Source organism: Cuculus canorus, chromosome 2 (genome assembly GCF_017976375.1).
Source record: "Cuculus canorus isolate bCucCan1 chromosome 2, bCucCan1.pri, whole genome shotgun sequence".
Taxonomy (NCBI): domain Eukaryota; kingdom Metazoa; phylum Chordata; class Aves; order Cuculiformes; family Cuculidae; genus Cuculus; species Cuculus canorus.
In genome coordinates this window covers 92,818,110-92,839,646 of record NC_071402.1, presented here as the reverse complement: position 1 = coordinate 92,839,646, position 21,537 = coordinate 92,818,110, and the positions used below count along the sequence as shown (strand labels likewise).

Below are 21,537 nucleotides of genomic sequence, written 5' to 3'. Positions count from 1 at the left end.
ATCTCCTTTCCAGAGCAGAACACAGAAGAACATTTACAGATTTACACTGACTTCGACCTGCAAACAAAAATGCCAGCCTGCAAGAACTAATACTGAATCATTTATTTTCCCAGCTGCGACCTTCTTACCCTCTTTTCCTTTCATGTCAGTCCATTTCTTTATGAGTGGCTCTCATGCATTTATCTCACAGAAGAATTTGAGAAGATTTGCTGGATTTATACTCGCTGAGCTGCAGGGAAATTTTCTCAGCCAGGAGCCTTTCACGGTGGGCGACAAACACAGCTCCCCTTTTTTGACAGACCCTCTCCAACAAGCATAACAACAACTACAAAAACCACAACAGCCTAGTAATCTGTTTCACAAAACTGAAATACCCTAAAATCATGGGATGTTACAAGCAGGCACTGCAGCAAAGCATTCATGTATACAAAATAGACATCAGTTTTGCCCTGGCACAATCAGACTGGGATAGCTGACTAAGTATTCTCTACCTTGAGACTAAACAGTCAATACCATGGAGCCACTGCCACTCTAGACCCAGTTTTGCCAGGACTGGGATTACACCCTCTCATTCTTTTAATGAAGTAACAGCCTCTTCAGCTGTGCAAACCTAACTCCTTTGTAAGTACTACTATTGCGACCAGACGCTTTGAAAGTATTGGTGCTTTTTTGAAGCTGGTGTAAAGAGTCTGATGCTTGGCTGCATCGAGGTAAAAAGATCAATCCTTTAAGCTTCAAAACTATTCAGAGACTTGGGTTTTAAATTGGGAGTTTCTGGACTCAAAATAAGGCTCAAGTTGAAGTCCCTGAAGTTGCTTGGTTGGTTGTGTGACTTCAGGAGACCCTGAATTTGAATCTAAAACTCAACAGAGAGCAGTTGAATGAGGTAAGAGACCAATCAAAATGAAAGCAGGAAATACAAGTTTCACTTAAGTGCATGGGCACTTTTGCATAAGAGGTATATGGATGATGAGATGCTGTATTAGATCTGAACTAGTCTAAGTTTACCACAGATGAAGACGGGATGTCCAATACCACCCTACTTCTGCTCAAGTTGGAAATACAAGAAAAATTGCCTCTGCTTGTGCTATTTCAGCACTTCTGGGTTCAGAAGATCAGCATATGAATAGAAATTAGGGAAAGGCCTGAACCAGAGCTCCACTCAATATCCATAAATTTGAGAACTCATTGCAGGTGATGGATAAGTTCAAGGGGAGATAGATGCAAGATAAAAAAAAGCTATGATGACGTCTCAAAATCTAGAAAAATATAACTTCTCTGGAACACAATTTTGTTGCACAAGCAAAGACTCACCAAAGACCCAGTTCAGTGAAGCACACACATACAAATGAATAAGGAAGGACTTGAGCACATGTATGAAGTTTAGCACACGTTCAATCACTCTGCTGAACACACAGGGCACAGGTTCTGCTTCCTAGTAGTCACTTCCCATTTGGAAAACCTTGTCAGGGAGATAAAGGGGAAGAAGGAGGATTGTTTAACATGATATTTTTAGATAGATTTTTAATGGAATATTTGCTAAGTTTTCTTCCACCCTGACTCCCCCCTGCCTGCTGTCTGGGTTTTGTGCGTGTTTTTTAATGGTCAGCAATGCATCACAGTAAGGCTGCTGTTTAAATATTTGCCTGAAAAAAATGTAGTCTGTGCTTAAGAAAAGTGGTTTGGCACAAACCAGACATTTTCAAACATCCATTTACCAGATGGATCACTTTGTTCAATTACAAAAAAAAAAAAAAAAAAAAGAAAAAAAGACCCTGAAAAAGTTGAAAACCGAGTGGAATGTTCCTAAGACAGCATTGTTTACTATCTGCATGTCTCCTGGCATCCTATGAGAAACTATCAATAAGCTTTTCAAAAATGTTCCTTTCCTCTAAAGAAGTCTGCATTTTTAACAATAATAAAAAGGCAGTAAATATATTCTACAATAGCCTGATGGAAAAATGTGCTAAAATATTTCTATAAATCAAATATAGCAGTTTGGCATTAGCTCTGAGGCAGTAAATTTAGTAAATTAGGACCAGATGATTTTAAAATAGAATCTTACATAACTTTCTAGCATGATATATATTTTTTTTAATCTAACACCAGTTTGTCTGTCTTCATAAACTTATCTTGGCTGCCACCACAATGTGGTTCTGTCTTTAAGAACAAAATATTTTCTTATTTATCAAGTGCAGAATGTTTTAAATATCAAAGTAAGGAGGGGAACAGACTTCTCCAAAGACAGGAGAGGCTATAATCTGTACCGATCCATGTAAGGTGTGGGTTGCTTTGTATCCCTAATGTCCCTGACTACTTCTCTCTCATTATTTTGATTAATAATAGTCAATTTCTCCATCAATCTTCCTCTTTTTGCCTTCCTTCCTTTTTCCCACAAATTCAAAGAAACGGGGAAATTCAATGAAATGGGGAAATTCAAATTCCTCCCCACCAGGGTTACAGGTCCTACAAATGCAACTTGGTTCGGAAGACTCTTCTTTTACCAACATGATAGGTCAGTAGTCAGCATCTAGGACCTTGTATTTCTTATGCTTTCCCACTTTTGATCTCTGCACCAGAAGGCCCATCTCTGAGAAATGAAGTAAATGAAATTGCAAGGCCAGTTTAAGAGGTCTATTCTACCAGCTTTAGTTCAAACTTTTTGACTCTGTCTGTGCGCATATATATACCTGAAACCTGCTCTCCCAGCACATCTTTGACTTTGATGTTTCTAAGCCGGTGTTTACACCACTAGATAGTCATGTCACACCATTGCTTTTGTTCTGGGGAGAGGGGATTGCATATGTAGAGCCTTCAGGCCTCTACACCATCATCTTTCATTGGAACACTAGCTTCTGGAATAGCTACTGTGAACTCATCCCTCAGTAGCTGTGCTCACTACAGTGTGCTACAGTGCCTTGCTTTTGAAAGCATGACTAAGGTCCTTTTACAGTGCCTACTTACTGTCTAGAGAGCCAGCGCCAACACACTCTATCTCAAAACTTTAAAGGTAAGGGAGAGCCTCTTCAGTATCCTGACACTCCCAGGGATTTTTAGCAACAGATTCCAGATGTACATTCTCCAGGTCCTTATGGAACAACAAATAAGCTAAACCCCACCTCAAAAGCCATGGGCACAGGTGGAGACAGATCTTTACAGATCCCAGGCAGGGCTAAACTCTGAGGAGGTGAGAAGTCAAATCTTGATGTCAATGCTTATAACTCAAGCCCTCATCAGACTTCAGGAGCAAACACCATGAGTCAATTGAGATGTAAGGCAGACCGAAGTGAATGTGGGTGTTGTGTGACACCTTCCTTTCATGTGACTCCAAGACTGGTGCTTCCATTAGCTGTGCAAGTATAAGTATCCAGTGGTGGGTATTTGTGAGAGTCGAGTTATCTAAAGCACTGCCTCCTTCAGCAGAGAAAGTCTACTATGAGGAGCCAATTAAGTCAAAGCCAGAGCTCACGATGCTACGCAGCGTAGGCCAAATCCTAGTCCCAGTGAAGTCAAGGGAAGCTTTGCCAGTGGGAGCACGCTCTGTTCTTTTCACCCCATCTTTGGCTACCGCATTGCTGGAAGCATTCAGAGTTCACAAATGATAGAAATGGAAAGAGAGAGAATAGAGTCCCCACATTCTTTCTCTTCTAGTATTGTTCCCTGAGAGTCATGCAACACGCAGTAATGCAGTGATCTTTTCTTTAAATGTCATTAGACTGAATTGCTTGTTAAAAATAACAGAAGAGTAGGAGGGGTTGGAAACCAGTCATTTTCCTTTAAAGAATGATTTAGGGAGAGTGGACCATAAACAGATTTAGATGGCAGCAAAGATAACCATTTTTGGCAGTTTTGTGGAGTTGTAAATTTACAGTAAGTATGAGATGAGGGTTTAAACACCAAAACCCAAAGAAAAGAAAAATAAGTGAGACAGTGTGAAATACTTCATGTGCTGTTCTCTGTTACTTTGGATATCAACTGACCTACACAGATCTGGCTGAGGTGAAAGAGAGAGAAGATGATTGCTTTCCTATCGTATATCCTTCCTCCAAACTTCTTCAAAAGAACCACATTTCCCTGAAATTTCTCAAGCCTCGGAACACCTCCAGGCTAAGATTTCATATGAGAGATATTCAACAGAGAGTTCATAAAACCAGAGAAAATAAAAATAACAGGCTTTGCAAGCAAAACGGACAGAGTTAGCTAGTCCAATCACAGGACAATTCTTTGGATGATTTGTAAAACTGATGGAAAATTTACAGTCAGGAGAGACTGTATTTTTGGGGGTCAGTTTTGAGCTTTTGCCAAGTTGAAATACTGTGCATTTTGTAAGTCAGGGGGAAAGGAAGAGTATTTAGACAAGGATTTCTTTGGTTCTGGCTCCCTTATGTGACGCCAAGATACAGAAATGCTTTGCACAGAGGATTCATGGAGTTTCAATGAAAGTGATGCAGTATTTTACACCTATGTAATAGACAGGTAAGGACTTCAGTGCACACTCCTCTTTATAGGCCATTTTGTAGTTTTGTGTTTCTGTACAACCTGCCCCCACACAAATTCTGAGGAAAATGCTGGCACCTGTGTTTGCAAGTGGGACTCTCCACCCTGCAAGACTGGGAAGGAGGAGGTAGGGAAAGAGACGCAGGCATGAAAAGTAGGAAGGAGCAGGGCACCAGAGACTGGAAAGAGCAGAGCCATGCACTACCACATTCAAGACAAAGCTTCTGGGGATGGGAATTGCTGCATGTGTGCATGTCTGGAGGCAAAAGAGATTGGCACCTGCTGAGAAAAAACTTACTGATGCTACTCTACAGAACCTTACCTTCCTAGATATCAAACATAATATCACAGCAAAGTTATTTTTTGTTACTCCAGACCACTGTTTCCTACTTAATTATCCACACTAACACTCCTGCTTTCATGAAGGACTACTCTGTAGGTGGGTCACGTGCTATTTGAGTCAGGACTTCATTCTCATAAACCTAGTGTGCCCAATGCATGTATTTAAAAGACCATGGGTGATTCCAAACTGAGATTATAGTGTTGTGGTTGCTGATTGGTCTCCACAGAAAAAATCCCAACTCAAAACAAAGAGAAAAGAAAAACCTTACTCAATTCACTCCTGTTTTAACAGTTTTAACACCCAGTGGAACAATGTAACATGATCCACAGGGATAAACGCTCAGCTCCAAAGTTTTGCCCAAACTGGGAAAAGTTCAAGTAGAAAGCTCAAGTAAAGATCTGAGCTTTTGTATGCCAACATTATGAGTTCTTAGGTCTGCATGAAAAGCTTAACATGCCTAAGCTTTGTGCCCAAGTTTCTTGCCTGAGGCAATTCCAGTACCAATTCTGGATTCCTTTAATCCCAAACAAGCTGTGATGTCTAAACATACATTTTCTCTTGAGCAACCTCCTTGTATTACATTTACCATATTTCATCTGCACAACTGTGAACCAGAGAGAACAGAGGCTTTTGCAGTCTCTGTAGTTGTGTAATTTCTCAGTTTTCCTTAAAAAAAACCCAAAACAAAACAAAAACCCCCCCTTTTGGCATCAGTAGGTTGAATGGCATGCACGCCACACGTCTGGAAGCAAGCCTGAATTTTTTAACCCATGTATTAAAAATATTCAGTGCTGGAGGAGAAAATAAAGCAGTGTATTCTGCAAGCAGAAGTGTTAGACTGGTTTGTTTGTTTGGGAAATGAATAAGCCTTTGACAGTATCTCTGGAAGGAATCGGCCAGTGTGTGCTCCATCCTGGCATTCTTTTCCCTCTCCAGCTTTCCCCGCATACCCTACATTCCTCTTGCCTTTCCAATACCTGGTTCTGGGCAGGCAAGCACCGGGGACCCAATCTGCCACAGCCCTGTACCCATCTTGAAGTCACTAGCTACTGCCATCTCTAATATCCAATGCAGCACTGTCATCTGCACCAGTGCAAATATAGAGGTTTGCAGAGCTCCTACTTGCCTTGAATTTGCAAAGCGTGCATGACAGTTCAGCTACAACTGCTGCCAACCTCCACAGTTTCCTGCCAATGCTGCTGAGAACATGAAGTCTCCTTGATCCCCCAGGCTCTACACCAGCCGGAGGGCTAGGGCAGCTCTGCTGCATGGACCTGGAGGGCTACTCTTTTAAATCGTACTCATCTGTGGCAACTACTCAATGTTGGACCAGAGATAAATTTGCTTCATTTCAATTTTACATTCTCTCCTTTCCCCAGGGTGAGATGGGTCCCTCATGCTGCTTTAATAGAGATTCTACGGTTTCCCTTTCCCATATTCACTTTCCCCTGAGAAGGTGACCACCTGCTTCTCATAACAAGTTAAAATTGTAGTGGTATTTTTTTCCACTCCTTTAAAAAAAAACAAAACCAAACAAAACTGAACAACAATTTTCAGTTGTTATTCACTGTTATTCACAGGCTCATGGCTTAGTGGTAGCCAGTGCCAGACTATCTAAACGCCAACTGCTTTCCACTATTTCAAGCTAACAAAGGCTGGATTCATTTTCAAAACCTTTTGGGTGGGCAGACACCAGTATGTTTCTTTCTGGCTGGCATTTGAAGCAGAACAGTGCAGACAGAGGAAGATGCATTTCTTCCCTTTATCTGAAGGAAGGTCACTAAACAGGGCCTTGATGGTTGCCTCAGAAAGTTAAATGAGTGACTCCTGAAGAAACACTGCATAAAACACCCTTCTTGAGAATGCGGACAGCTTTTGTGCTTTGCCATGAAAGGAGGTGGGATGCCCGTAAGGTTATATATGTTAAAGGAAATGTAGAATACTAGAGCAAGGCAAGTGAACAAGCTCTGTGGTTAAAAGGCATCTTAGTAAGGCAGAGGACAGTCAAATTCAAAAAGATACTTCTGTTAACAATTGTTATTCCCACAATTTTGCCCTTGTATGTAAACCTGACCACTACAGTGATTGCTACATGCTCCTCTGTCTGCCAGGATGGACTTCTGTTACTCTTAAATGAAAGAGAGCGCTTGCTTGAAAAGATTTCCATTGCTGGTCAAAGAAAAACAGAGTACACTTTGCTTTGGTTTGCTGAAAGGCAAAGTACTCCCTTCTTTGGGTGAGAATGAAATCTTTTCCTCATTATCTCCTAGTGAGGTGGGAGAGGGGGCCTTTCTTCACAGACAAACACAGAAGCCTGTTCACATCAGTGGTGAATTTTTGTTAACATTCTTTTCAGGAAACAGCAGCATTTCATATCTTTAACAGATTTGCCCAAACAAGCAAATTCCACCACAGTGAGTGTGTATAAAACCTTTCTATACTGAAGAAATTCCATCCACTGCATATCCACTGAATCAGTCTGGGTAGCGCTATAGAGTCAGCAGGACCAAGGCTAATTACGAGGATTCTCCTTTACTCATAAACCTCAGCGGCACTATAACTAAATTAATTTGAATCCCAGTCCCCCAGTCAAGTATCACAGCAAGAAGTGATGCAGATGCTGCACAATATTATCCACAGGATAGTCAAGGCTTTGTGCAGAAAAAAAAAAAACACCCAACAAAAAGATAGCTCAGTGTTTCCCAAACACAGAGCTCATAGACTCTGCCTGAAAAGACTCTCTCAACTGTGAGGGAGACACTGCTGTGTCTCTCCTTTCTCAGGTTCTGTCACAGGGAAGTAGGAACAAGGGATTTTTGTTTGAGTAACCATTCAGAGCAGGATATCTGTCTTGTGTTCTTCTGCTATCGCCACAGAGCAATAGCTGGCTGATTTGCTTCAACCGGTATTCCCTTCCCACCCCAAATGACAGCTCTGTTTCATGCTGTGCACTGAAAGTCATGGCAGGCAAGCCACAGAGCCTGGCTGACAAGGAGTCCCTTTGGCTGTCCTGCCACTTCACTTGCTGTTGTCCCGTAAATACCCCAGAACCCCAACTGGCAATCAGGAGGGCACTGGGAGGACACAAACCAGTGGTGCGGTGAGAAATAAAGCAAGCAATAAACTCACCAGCATGGTGTATGAGAGTAGAAGACAAACAGCAGATCGCCCAAATGAGCAGAGAGTAATATTAATTGCCCTCAGGAAGAGCAAAGAAACAAACAAAAGCCATTGATGTAGGCACAAGGCGAAGTCACAGAACTCATTTGCTACTCTGCTAGAATTGCAGCAGCATAAAATACGAGGCAGTGAATCAATCCATTGCTGTGCTGTGAAGCAAAAAGACACATTACATGAATTACCCTCCTGAGAACTTTAATACGGCCCTGTAGTTATAAATCCCAGCAACATAGCTCAAGTTGCCTCTGCAACACAGACATCAGTAATGCCAGGTCTTGGCTTCCACATCAGCATGTTCCATTGTATAATTGAGCTGATTATCCAAGGCAACCAACCCAAAACTTTCCTAGACTATGCCTGAAATGCAATATTACATAGTTAAGGCATGGCAGTCGACAAGGTCATCAAGAAAAGCAAAGTGCTTGCACTAACCACAGATGTGTGCTTGCCACAATCCTGACTTCTTACAGTAATGTGTCAAGGTTAGGGGATCATATGTGCAAATCTCTCTTTCAAGGTAGATCTAATTTCTGATACTCGTGATAGACTGCGGAGCTTCACCATGCTGCTAGGTCTGCAAGACGTGTCGCACTAAGCAGGATTATTTCACCCTTGGGGAAATTACCTCTACCCTCAAAGCGCAAAGAAAACCTAAGACTGTAAAAGGAGTAAATGAGAAAGGGGGAGGGATGGTGCGTGAATAAAATGAGCAGTCGGACTTCTCTGAGGACATGGGGCATGATGGCAATCTCTTTTCTTCCTGTAAAATACAAAATCTTGTATCTACTGCTTCAGAACTGTAAAGTGTAGCAATGAAAACCCATAGACTTTGTGGTTTTGTGCCCAAAGTATCATTCCGTTAGCATCTAATTAGAAGTATTTAATATGAGCTATGGAGAGAGCGATAAAGGGAAAACAATATATGCAAGGGAACAACCCAACTAGAATTTTACATTAACACATCTGTTACCTCGTATTAAGATCAGTCAGAGACATTTTACGTACATTAAAAGCATTTGAAGCTAAAACAAAAGCAGAAGGCACAGCTTCTCAAATGTGCTTAGGTTTCATAATATGATTGTAAAGCATTCTGAAAAAGGAGAAACACCAAATACACAAAAAATATCACTATTGGTGGGGTGACTGGAAACCAGATGCACTCTGTCTTTAAACGTAGGTGAAGTCAGAAATACGATTCTACTTTTCTTATTTTTTGTCTCTGATACTTATCTGGTTCTTATTAATGTGGTTTTACAATCTTTTATGCATTTATCTTCATGACAATGGTGCCACATTAAGAGATTATACAGAGTTTATTCAGGGAATGGGATTTGGATGCTAGTCCAATACCATCCTAGCACCTTATCCATTGCAACTTCTGTACTTATGAGAAATTTTCTAATCCCAGTAGAAATTTTTATCCTTAGAGTATGAAGGGCAAGAACATACAAAAATAAAATCAAAGGTCAAACTTCACACTTATGAAACACTCCAAAGAGATTTGCACTCTTCTAATAGTAAGCTGGTTATGCATAATCACTGGAAGAATTATTTTCTTAAAGTGTCGAAGGACACAGCATACAAATGAGCTTTACTCTCTTAAAATTACCCAAATTTAATTTGATGTTACACTTAAAAAACACTGCCCTAAACTCAATACATAATAAAAAATATAATCTACTTAAAGTATCTTCTTGGAAAATGAAAAGAATCAACATCAACAACAAAAAGGGTAAGAAAAACTCAGAAAAAAATCCTGTGAGGGGCTATAGCCGGTAAAGCCCACTCAGAATGGCATGCTCTACACTGCAGAAAGCAGAAGCTCACTTTTCTCACTAATAGCTGGATCATCTCTTGTACTGACAGGGACTCATGCCAATAAACCACTAGGGCACATGCAGTCAAGAAGATGGTCTAAGAAAAAAACAGTTTTGCCTGCATTGGTAGATTTGTAAAGTACAACCACATATTATATCCTGGAACTAAAGAATGGAAGAGAATACAGATAACAGTATAGCATTCTTTAGAAGCCATGAAGACATTTTAGCAATAGGATCCCTCTCTAGAGGATTAGTCACATGAAAATTTAAGGCTATCTCTGTACTATGGCATGAAGTTATGTTTGTAATCTGGTAGTACAAGATTATTCTTCACTGTTTTTCCTTAGGCCGCTAGAAATAGTCTTGAGTCCATTTGTGACCTAGAAATGTTGGGTGAGATCCAGCTTGGGCAAAAAGGAGAAATTTGTTTCCTGCTCATCTAAACAAACTGGAGTACGTCCCATACACAAAGATTCCTATTTTGTGTACCATATTAATCATGCCTGATGAAGGGGTCCAACTTAAAAAGCATGGAGGATCACCACACATTCATTATCCCTGCTCCTTCCTGTCCCCAAGATACTAGAGTTAATTACTACTCTCTTCCAAATAATCCTTATTTGGCACAGTCACTCTCTATAATGGACATCTCTAGATCATTAAAGCCATCCTGGCCGCTGGTGTGTAACCAGTGTTTAAATATCAGACTTTTCCCAGACAAAATGAACACTCGGCAATTTGATTGAAGACGTAATAGTCACGAGACACGAGGGAATGGCAGGAAAATGTGCCAGGGGAGGTTTAGGTTGGATGGTAGGAAAAGGTTCTTCACCCAGAAGGTCGTGGAGCACTGGGACAACTCCCCAGGGAAGCAATCTGACAATATTTAGGAAGCACTTGGACAACGTTCTCAGACATGTGGTGTGAATGCTGGGGTTGTCTTGTGCAGGAACAGGAGTTGGAGTCAATGGCCTTTGTGGATCCCTTCCAAGTCAGGGGATTCTATGATTCTGTGGCCAACTTCTGGGGCGAAATGAGAACAAAACCAAAACAATTGGGAAGACGGGATACAGAGCAGCGTAAAGTGTTTGACCCTTTCAAGAGCTGCACAAGAAAAAGGCAGTCATGGAAGTGGCGTCCAGAACGTGTTTCTCAGCGGGTTTGGAGGTCCACGCAGCACAGCCGGTGGGGCAGCCCAGAGCAGGTCAGGCTGTGAGGGGTGCTTTGCCACTTCAGAGCCACTTTTCCTTCCCAGAGCTGCCCCCGTGGGCAGCCGGGGCGCTTTGAACCGCGACACAAGCGCGGGAGGCAGCTGACAGAAACCCCTCTGTTCCCCGCTCCCGTTCACGCAGGAAGGCCGAGCCGAGCGGCTCCGGGAGGGCAGGGGGAGGGCAGGGGGAGGCCCGGGCCGGGCGGGGGGCGGGCAGAGACCCCGAGCGCTCCAATAGGAGGGCGCGATGCAAATGAGCGGCACAGCCTGTCCGGCGGGGCGGGCGGGGCGCGCCGAGAGGCGGCGGTGCTGGCGATGCGGTCCTTGGCGCTGTAGCGGCCCCGCCGAGCCCCGCAGACATGAAGTACAAGGTGAGCCGGAGGCGGGCACGCTCCCGGGGCTGGGGCCGATGCTGCCGCTTGGGCTGGAGCTGGGACTGATGCTGGCGCTTGGAATGATGCTCGTGTTTGGGCTCGGGCTGGGATTGATACGAGCGCTTAGGCTGAGGTGGGGCTGGTGCTGGGACTGAGACTGGTGCTTGGACTTGGGCTGAGGCTGCGACTGATGAAGCTGGTGCTGGGACTGATGCCTGGGCTCGGGCTGAGGCTGGGACTGATGCTGGTGCTTGAGCTCGGGCTGAAGCTGGTCCTGGGACTGGTGCTGGGGCTCGGGCTGCTCTAGTGCTGGCATTCAGAGTCTCAGCGGCGGCTTCCCAGGCAGCCCTCGCTGCGGAGACGGGCGGCTCGGGGCTCCCCTCGGCTGCTGCTCCGAGGGGGGAAGAGAAGGCAGCGGAGGGGGCTGAGCCGGGGGAGAGCCCCCGGGTAGCCTGGGGTGCTCGCAGTGCGGGGAGAAGGGGCTTTTCCACCCCCCTTTCCCCGACCTCTGCTGGCCTGGCGCCTCTCCCGCTTAGGCTGGCGCTGGATAACGGCGTGAGCCCGGTATCCCGGGAAAAGCGCGTTTGTACGCGGTGCCCGGCGTCAGTTTGGGAAGGGTATCTCTGCTTTCACCCCTTTGTGAATGTCTTGTTATCATAGTGCGGGTATGTTTGGTCACAAGCCCCCCCCCCCCAAAAAAAACCATAATCATACACATCTCTATACTCGCAAAAAGAGATATCCTATCCTGCTTTCCCCCGTTAAATCAAATAAGTGATTTAGCTTAACCCTTTACCGGAGGTCTTTTCAAAAGGTGCGGGCGTGGAGGCTTTCATCATAGTATTACTCTATTTAAAAACGTCTGGGTAAGGTACTGAGTTGCCCACAGGGCATTAGATTAATGTACAGACATACCGTAATCTTCTGTGATTGGAAAAAAAGGGGGAGGGAAGGGAAAACTTTCCTCCCTTTGCCAAAAATAACTTCAGCATCAATAAAAGGGTGATTTGGAAACGTCACGTTATATATTTGGAGGCTAACTGGCTTTGGAAGTGAAGTCCATCTTCTTACAGCATGGTGTAAAAAAGCCCTGGTCCTATAAGATGGTATGAGGCTTATAAGCCTGGGCAGAAAGAGATGTGCAAGTGATACCTAGATAAATGCTTTTCCATATAATTCAGAGCTCAGCCCAAGCTCTCAGAATCTCTTATACTCAAACTCTGGGAAAGGTCAGAATTAAGTTTTCAAAGCTGCTGCCAGTTTCTTCATCTCTAAGTGGTTAAAAATAACCGGGAAAAAGAAATTGTGTAAGATATAGATAGACAAAGATACTCCATGACTTTGAACTTTTTGATCTCGATCTGATGGCTTTTTTTTTAAATTCTATTTCAGACAATAGACTAATTTAAAGTCTGAGATTAACTTCATCTCCTATCCCTTTCTACTCCCCTTCAAATCAGTTCAGGTAGACTTTATATCTGCTTAGAAAAGCTATGATTCTTACCACAAAACATCAGGTACTTGGGGTTAGAAGAGCAGTGTTCCTGTTAGTCCAGGGCTCATGGGACTGCTTTCAAACTGCCCCTGGCTACGCGACACTTGTATCGCAGTGGCAAACTTATGGTCGTGCACAACTTAACTGACTTCTAGCATCACCATCCATCCATTCCCTGCTGCAAAGAGATCATACTTCACATGTAGTCCAGTGACATCTCAAGAACAGGAACCAATAAGATGACTTAGAAAGGGGAAGTTTTCCCCCCTCTGCAATGTTACCTTAGTCCTGTCTGGTTGGAATGAGCATTTTGGTTTGCAGTTGTAATTGCATAATTCTAGACAGAGAAAGCCAGACAATGGAGAAGCAAGCCATTAAAAGAAAAGTAAGATGACAACTGAGGGTTCGTGACTCAAAAACCTTCTTGTCAGACTGGGGTGTTTACTTTCCCTGGGAAATGTGAAGTAGTTACTGACGCTATTTAACTAGCACAAAGAGCTTTAGATCTCTTTCTTATCCCTGGAGTAACATATAAAGAAAATACGCGTCCATTCAGTCTCTGTTATTTTCTTTCTTTTTGTATTTTCTCTTTGTTTCTTTTGTTTTGTTTTTTTTTTCTGGAGGAATGCAAAAGTCCTGTAGTTTTTATAGTATGTAGAAAATAAAGAAACGGAGCATGCTCTTGGCCTGCCTGGGAGCATACCATCACTTCAGAGGTGGTTTAGCTTCCAGATCCAGAGTTGAGTTCATTTAACTGTTCCTGATGTTATATTAGGGCCTGTCATTCTTTACTTTCATTATATTAGTCCATAAAATAAGGCCTCTTTTAATGAAATGATTGAGAAGTTTGTTGTATTTTAATTAGAGCATTGATAGTTGGACAGAACAGGAACTGACTCAAGTATGAGACCCTGAGTACGTCTCTCCATCAATCTTGGCTTTGCTTTCAGTGTGACTAAACCCAAGGTCATTTCTGGTCTGGAAATCCTTTCTGCTCCTCAGTCTGCCCTATTTTTACTCAAAGGCTGTGAAAACTCGTTCCCTCTCTTCTTTTGCCTAAGTTTCTTCTATTGTCCATCCCACTCTTTAAACATTCTTCCAACATAGTTTCTCAAGCCAGTGTTCTCTGAAAGCCAGTGAGAAAATCCCTACGTATTTCAGCATTTCAGAATTTTACCTTGTATAAGTGTCTATGCTTATGTCTGTCTTTTGCACAGTGTGTGCAATTCAGTGAAGATGTGACTAAAGCAAAGACAAATTTGACCTGAAGTTAAGCCCTGTTCTACCATTCAGGTAGTAATTAAATATTGGAAGACACAAAAGTTATTCTAACTGAGCCATAGGAAATGTTAAGCATAACAAATATTTGTGTGTTGGTTGTGAATGTTTTAGTCCTGCTTGTCTGAAAGCTACTTTGAGAAACAAATTCCTGTAGGGTGCAGTTGTGTTATGGCAATACCACAGTTCTTCATGGGGTGACAACAGCATTCTTTTACACTAAATCTCCATGTACTACAAAATTGTATCTCATTAAGTTCTCACAGGATGCCATTCCAGTATTCTGTAATCCAGAAGGTAGGATCAACCCTTTCTGAAACGAAACCCAGACTGCAATTCCAAGAATGATGCAGTTACAGCTAAAATGTACTATGTAGGAGGAGAAATAGCAGTGGGTCACCGTGATCAGAAGAACATGAATGGAAGAGGGTATATCTGGCCAGCAATTCCAGTGTCCTTATCTCAGGCAATAAAGGTGTGACAGAAACAAAAGGGAGACAACATTATCATAACAAGGCTTTTGTAGCTTGTTGGCTGTTCACAAGCAAAACAAAAAAAGAGAGAAGGAGAAAAGGGGACTTCTCTGTTTACTAAAAGATCCGAACAGTTAATGAAAGAGGAGAAGAACAGCTACATTCCTTACCTCATTTAAGCCAAAAAGGAATGACGTAGATGTAAAGTATGAGGTCTTGATTATCTATTTTTAGATAATTTGTTGGGCAAGGAAGAGACCTAAGTAAATAGAGTTTGAAATGCCTACCATTTGTGCTAAGGCACAATCCTGTAACATATAGACTTGATTACAGTGCCTGCATGCCAAGACAAACAAAATAGTGTCACTGGGAAGAAATACTATATTCCCAACCAGAAATGCCTGTGAAAAGCTGCTTGTAACCCTGGCAATGAAAGACTTCGAGTATCAGGCCATGTAAAGGGAAAAGAACTGCATGTACTTTACTAACCAAATCCTCTCCATTTGGTTTATTCCTCACACTCTTCTTTGTTTCCCTTTTTTTTTTTTTTTTTTTGGTGTCTCAGCAATCACAGGGTAACAGTCAAACTTAGAAAAAAATAGACACTGTAAAAACTTATAAAAGGTAATACTAGAGGAACAAACCAATAGAGGGAAAAAACTGTCCAAGCTTGTGCTGTCTCTGTTACTGTTGTGAATTTGCAATGGAGTTGTTGTGGTTTTTCTCCTCTGTGTATATACAGAGGGAGGTGACAGAAGTCTAGCAGGGTCAGACCTAAACCAGCAGCAGTATTAGTGAGATGTAGCAATAGGACTGGCTCCTTCTCAAAGCTTGGAGGGCCACTGTCATTTTCAGATTCCTGTTCTTCCCCACAGCACATCTCCCATACACACCTGCAAATTTATGTACTGCTTCTAAGCCTCAAATGTTGGGTCAAGTTTGTATTTGTACATTTAATAGAAGTAACTGCCTCCATGCCTCAGGTTATTTAAGAAACTCCCATGATAGAATTTTTCTGCCCTCACAAAGACTTGGTAAGATAGCAAGGTGCTGTTAATTCTATTTTACAGATGGAGGTGCTGAGGCTTAGGGATGTTAACACGACTTGTTTCAGAGGAAGAAGAGTCGTCACAAAGCATTATAGCTAACAGCACACAGATCTTTTTGCATGATTTCTAAAAGTCTTATGTTCCTATACTAACAGATGCACCTATATAATGTAGCTGTTAAGTATTTCATCAAGAAACAATGTGTTTCTGTCCAGTAGTTCCTAGTATATGATGGGGAAACAGAACTGCCATGTGACAGTCTTGTAGTTTTGATAGTTCCAATGCAGTTTGACTCGACATGGTACAAGAGGCATTGGATACTAGTCTGGGGGTTTTGCTTGTGCTTTTAAGCTCCTCCTAGAGGTTGCAGTCACATTAAAATACTAGTTTGCCTTGAGGTACCTTGACTGAACAGTAGTCATTCCAAAAAGTAGCATAGTATCAAAAGACCCAATCATCAGATGGGGTCCTACCAGATCTGAGAGCAGGGGAACTACCTAACAGTAAGAATTTGTAGAAACATATTCTGCAGAGTACTTTACAAGACAGTTCTGCACCCTTCTAAGCTGTAATCACCATTTTGCAGGATACAGGCTAGCTTTTGGAGAAGTCTCATGAAGTGATATTGTGAACTCATTAAGTGTTGGACCGCAATTCATGAAACCATATACAAACTCACCTTTGGAATTTTTTGATCACTCAGCAACAAGCGAGGTCAGAAGAGATTATACTTGCACTGGTATCTTATCACTGAACATTGAACTCCTACATACATGTGGTGCCTCAGAAGAAGTTTATATTATTGGACTGCCTATGCTCCATTACAAATACCAGAGTCATTGTGGCAGAAGCAGGTGTGTCTAGCGACCCAAGTAAAAAGTTCAAATGAGGCAATTCTCCCAAGTCACACATGCCTCCATGCACCACTACTAGAACAGTTGTAACTACTGGATACTTTGGCCACCTTTAGAAATGGTAGGAGACAAGAAACCTATTTGTCTTCTCACAAAGACCTTGCACTCATGGTAGTCCTCAGCCAAGCTTGAGGTCCTGCTCTTGCACAGAAGTGCAGGAGCGGATGTTCCCTCAATATCTGGAAATAGCAAACAGCCTTGCGCCTCTGTGCATACAAAGAGTAGAAAATCATGATGGTAGCATAGGGCTTCCTCCTTGTCATATTGCTGTTACCAAATGTGTTAGGGGCTGGGAGTGACTTGCATACAATAGGTGGGCTTAGGTCACTTAGGGGCCTAGGTGAAGTCACTTTTGTTTTCCTTGCTTTCTTTGGACTAGCTTATCACAAACATTTAAGTACTTAAATCCCATTCATACCAGCAGCAGTTAGGAACCCTCCTGTCTCCAAGATCCTGAGTTGAATTTAATTTTTAAAGCAACTTAAACACTTCAGAGGAGCATACATATGTGTCTGCCTGAGCTGCAGCAATGATGGAGAACCCTTCTGTTCCCATTTCTAGCTGCACTTGACAGAGACAAGTAGCTGAACTTCTTGAGACACTGAAGTCCACACCCATCTGTAGGAACCCATATTCAGTAATGTTTCAAATCATAAATGTGCAAGTCACTTTTCAAGATGCTTCCTTATGTAATATGTGCTCCCTGAGCATACATGAAAGCGATAGACATCTACATGTTCCAACAGTACTTTATCTGCTGAAAGATGCTTTGTGCTAGGTCATCAATAGGCTTGATCAGGCAATCCTTTGGTACTATACTGCAAAAGAATATTTATGGCATCTGTTCAGTAACATATGTTAAGTAGGGCTGCTGCAGAGGAAAGCCGCAATTAGGGGTACTCTTCACTGCCTGTAAATGGCTGCAACTCTCAGTATCAGTGAGGTGGGTCACTTTATAGCAGCTAATTGTACAGCCCTTTAATATTGCTGCCTGTCTGTCACAGGCTGCTCTTGGCAAGTGACCTTTTTCTTTTGCCTTTTGGTCTAGACATTACAGTAGTGGAAACTGTCTTAATTTTAAGTTCATTTTTCCGCAGCAGATTTGGACATAGCTTATGTTTGACAAGAAACAGGACTGCTAAAGCTATAGCTTGCAGTCCCAGAAACACAAGCGCATGGCATGACAAAAATAGTGTATTTTTTTTTCCCGCTATAGGGATGAGGTCCCATTCTTACCTTTCTATTTTTATGTTTGTTTTAAAAACATTTTATTCACAGTCAGAGTGGATTAGCCTGTCCGGAAAAGGAAGACTAGTAATAAGAATGGATTTACTCTACAGGAATGCAATCAGCACATTAGAAGCCCTGTCTTAAGCAGGCCTCATTCACGGCAAGACTGAAATTTTTAGCAGAAGCCGTACTGTGAATCGTTTGGTGACAACAAATCTTAGTGTGGAAGGATCCTAGAAGTAAATCTCAGTTCCTCCAATGAATGTCCTGCGCTTAGTTGAGGGCAGAGAGGAAAATAAAAACCATGGAAAAAAAAGTCAATTATTCTCTTTTGAAGGAATTTTTTTTTATCTAAAGCATTAAGTACAAAACAACTGTAGGTGTGCAACTCTCTGTTTACCGTACAGCTTGCATAGGTAGGGTAATGAATGCCCTTGTGTCCTATGGACTTTAGATGCAGTTAAAATGCTTAGGGTAATAAACCAATTTTTACTGTTATAGAAGGGTCTGGTTTACAAGCAGATACCTTCTCTTTTTTTCCCCTCTCCCTGCTTGTACTTCTTTATCTTGTTTGCAGTCAAGAAACGGCACGAACTAATCTCTCATGCAATCAAGAATACAGTTAAAGCTGTATTTTGATCTGAAACTAAGAATAGTAACTATAACTGCTTAAAATGTACTCGCACACTCTCCTCCTTCTCCAGGGCTACACTTCCCTAGAAGATGTCAGCTTGCCAAAATTGAGCTGTTCTGGGAGGCTTCTTGACTTTTGGCCACTGCCCTGTGCTATAGAGAAGACCTTGACGAGGCCTGGCAAGCCTCATCTGCCAGACTTGGTTTCTCTGGAAGTGTGTCTGGTTCACAGGTAGCTTGCTGAGGGCTGGCAGGAGCCCAGAAATAGGAGTTCCCAAGTTTGTTCTTCTTCAGTAAGCTGGACTCTCAGGGCAACCTAAATTGTGGCTGCTGTGTAGTACTGCAGATGGTGACACTAAAGTGACAGAGATAGGGTGGCTTTCCCTTCTGTGGGAAATTTTTTTAGACAATTGGGGGAAGAAAAACATGTCCCAGTTCAGCTAAATTCTAGATTTAAAAAAAAAAAAAAATTAAGACAAAAATACTTTCCAAAGCTGAAGACATGAGACAGAAATAAGTTTGTGACAATACTGAAGTCCTATATGTACACAGCTATGGTTTCCTGACCATAGAGTTGTGATTGTTTCCCCAGAGCTGCAAAGAGAAGAGTTAAATCTGGGAGGAGGGTTGGTGGTTTTTTTTGGATTTTTTTTTTTTTTAAGAAGAAACTTTGTCTGTGAGAAGGCTGCTTGCAAATGCCAGAAAATGGAAAACTGAGAACTCAAAATACATGTTTCTGGATTCTTTCTTTCCATCTTCCCCCCACCACTACCACCTTCTGCTTTGCTCTTTCAATGCTTAAGCATTCAACATCCGATCTCCTTTCATTAAGTTTTTAATTGCTTGCCTGAGGGAAAGAGGTTAGGTTTTCCATCTGCTTTTTGATTTTGATGTACTGCAGTTTAATCACAGTGAGATCATATTTACTCTAAGGCTATTGTTTGCATGCTTTATTCCTCCCTCCTCAAGTTGATGTCACAGAAGGCACACAACCCTCAGACAGATTTGAAAAGGCCTTTTAAAGTCATGGAACTACATCACACCCTTCCTTGGGTGGGGGGAGAGGAAACTGGTTACAAGGGTAAAACATACACAGAAAGCTTTGCGAGTTAGGTGTGGTGGAATTTCCCAAAGTATTAATAGATCTTGAAGGTAATTTGGGGAACGTGGTTACATTCCCAGGAGGAGCAAATAAAATGGTATTTCAGCACTCCTGTAAAATCTCAGAAACTCATAAGGCTGGGGAATAAGATCAGCATACATCATCTGTAGATCACTGTTTTACTTCACTGTACATGTTACTGTCACAAACTGTATAGGTCTTCACCAATAGTTCCAAAACAGGGTGGGTGGTCTGAGTACACTGAAGCAGTGTGCATTAATCTCAGGGGTGTTCCCAAGGACTGAGTGAAAGAGCATTACCTCAGATATGCCCTTTTCTAGCGTAGATATGACCTGTTGCGTCTCACAGCACAGGCTCCACGCAAGAGGTTGCTATGTAGTAAAAGGGAGTTGCCACTTCTGTTAAGCTCTCCCTACGTGCTTCACTGAGGGGCCTCAGAGGTTTTGTGCAATTCAAATGGTGTTTGTGATAGAATACATCCATCTTTCACTGCATCAGCGAACAGAACGGGTAAAACGACTTATTTAACATCAGACCTCAAAATATGTTTCTATTATTGCCTTTGTAACTACCAGAAAAGCAGAGCAGCACCCCCCCACCTCACATTTTCTGTAACTAAAATAGAATAAACCCAGCCATGCCAAAACAAAAAACTCAAGACACAAAAGAACATCATCGAAATAAAGAAAGTCTGGCTTATTTTCCTTCTTGTCAATGCAGTTATTTTTTTGTTCTTAACAGATACAGAGCCAGAAAACTACTCTTCGACTTACTTTTCCAATTTGAAGTGCCAGGCACAGTAATAAACTGCTGCACTCAGTGCAGAACAGTGAATTTATTTTAGTCACAGAGGCCAAAGCTTCAGTTAGGATATCTTGCTCTAACCTTCATATTTGCATTTTTCCTTTTTTTTTTTTTTTGTTTTACTTGCCCTGCACTCTTTCTGCCCTCTCAGTTCCTTCTTTGGGATTCGCATATTTGGATTCCTTCTCAAGTTGCAGGTTCACCACTGTGCCTTGGTTTCACAAAGTGCTTTACTGACTGCCTACAAAAAAAAATAGATACAGAAATATCACCTGTTTGCTTAAAATGGAACAGCTATGCTGAAACAAAAGAAGTTTTCAACTAGAGAGCACTTGGTCTCTCAGATGTTTGTGTTATATTTGAATTCTAGTCTTGGGTGAACTGATATACTGCATCAGTATCTTGAGCAGAAGCGTGTAGTACCTGGGCCCTAGTCGATCTGCTCACTGCCTGCCTGCCTGCCACCAATGCTGGATAGTGTTGTGCCTGCAAAAAAGTGACAGTGAATATATCCAGATCATGATAGCCATAATGCCTAAGATGGCTTATCCAAGTTAGAATCAGTAAGGAGAGGTCTCTCCCATTTTTCATCCCTACTTTCTGCATAACCGGTGATGCTATAAAAAAAGCCCCATCTAGAACAAACTCTGAAATTCAGGCCTCTCAGGCCAGAGGTGCTCAGTGGAACACTGAACTAGAACACTTGCCTTTCTCCCCTGCAGATCTAAGGTTTTCCACATCACAACGTACAGGCAGCTTGGTGTACATTAGAGTGACCAACTGCCTCTGTTCCAGAGATGCACAGGAATAGACCACAAAGATTCTTAAGATGGATGAAGACAGGTCCTCCTTAAGACTCTGCTCAGGCTGTTAACCTCATAGCTGTAATATCAGTCTCGGAAATCTGTGAATGGAAAACTGCCTTAATTTCCATCCAGCAGGATATGCAATTATTTGGGCTAGCAACACTTGACCAGAAAAGTATCTGCACTAAAACAAAACACCATTTTCGGTGGAAGAAAGCAAGAGAGTGCCTAAGAAAGGAAGTTGTGGGCTTTGCCTGGAAGAATCAACTGAATTGTCACTATACTGAGCATTTGCAACCAGGCTCCTT

The 21,537-nt window shown here is 42.2% G+C and overlaps 2 protein-coding genes across 9 annotated transcripts in view; one reads left to right on the top strand and one right to left on the bottom strand.

Moving 5' to 3' along the window:
* Window positions 1–21,537, bottom strand: part of SMIM13 (small integral membrane protein 13) — a 179,510-nt gene that overhangs the window by 103,340 nt on the left and 54,633 nt on the right. The gene's annotated exons all lie outside the window — the stretch shown is intronic.
* Window positions 1–21,537, top strand: part of NEDD9 (neural precursor cell expressed, developmentally down-regulated 9) — a 107,609-nt gene that overhangs the window by 56,828 nt on the left and 29,244 nt on the right. Inside the window, exon 1 of one of the 3 annotated variants that reach the window (XM_054060758.1) lies at window positions 11,317–11,421. The exons of the other annotated variants lie outside the window; for them this stretch is intronic. Within the exon in view, the coding sequence (XP_053916733.1) occupies window positions 11,410–11,421 (12 nt within the window). The 5' untranslated portion in view covers window positions 11,317–11,409. Of the gene's footprint in view, window positions 1–11,316; window positions 11,422–21,537 lie in introns of those variants that run through there. 3 annotated transcript variants of the gene reach the window in all.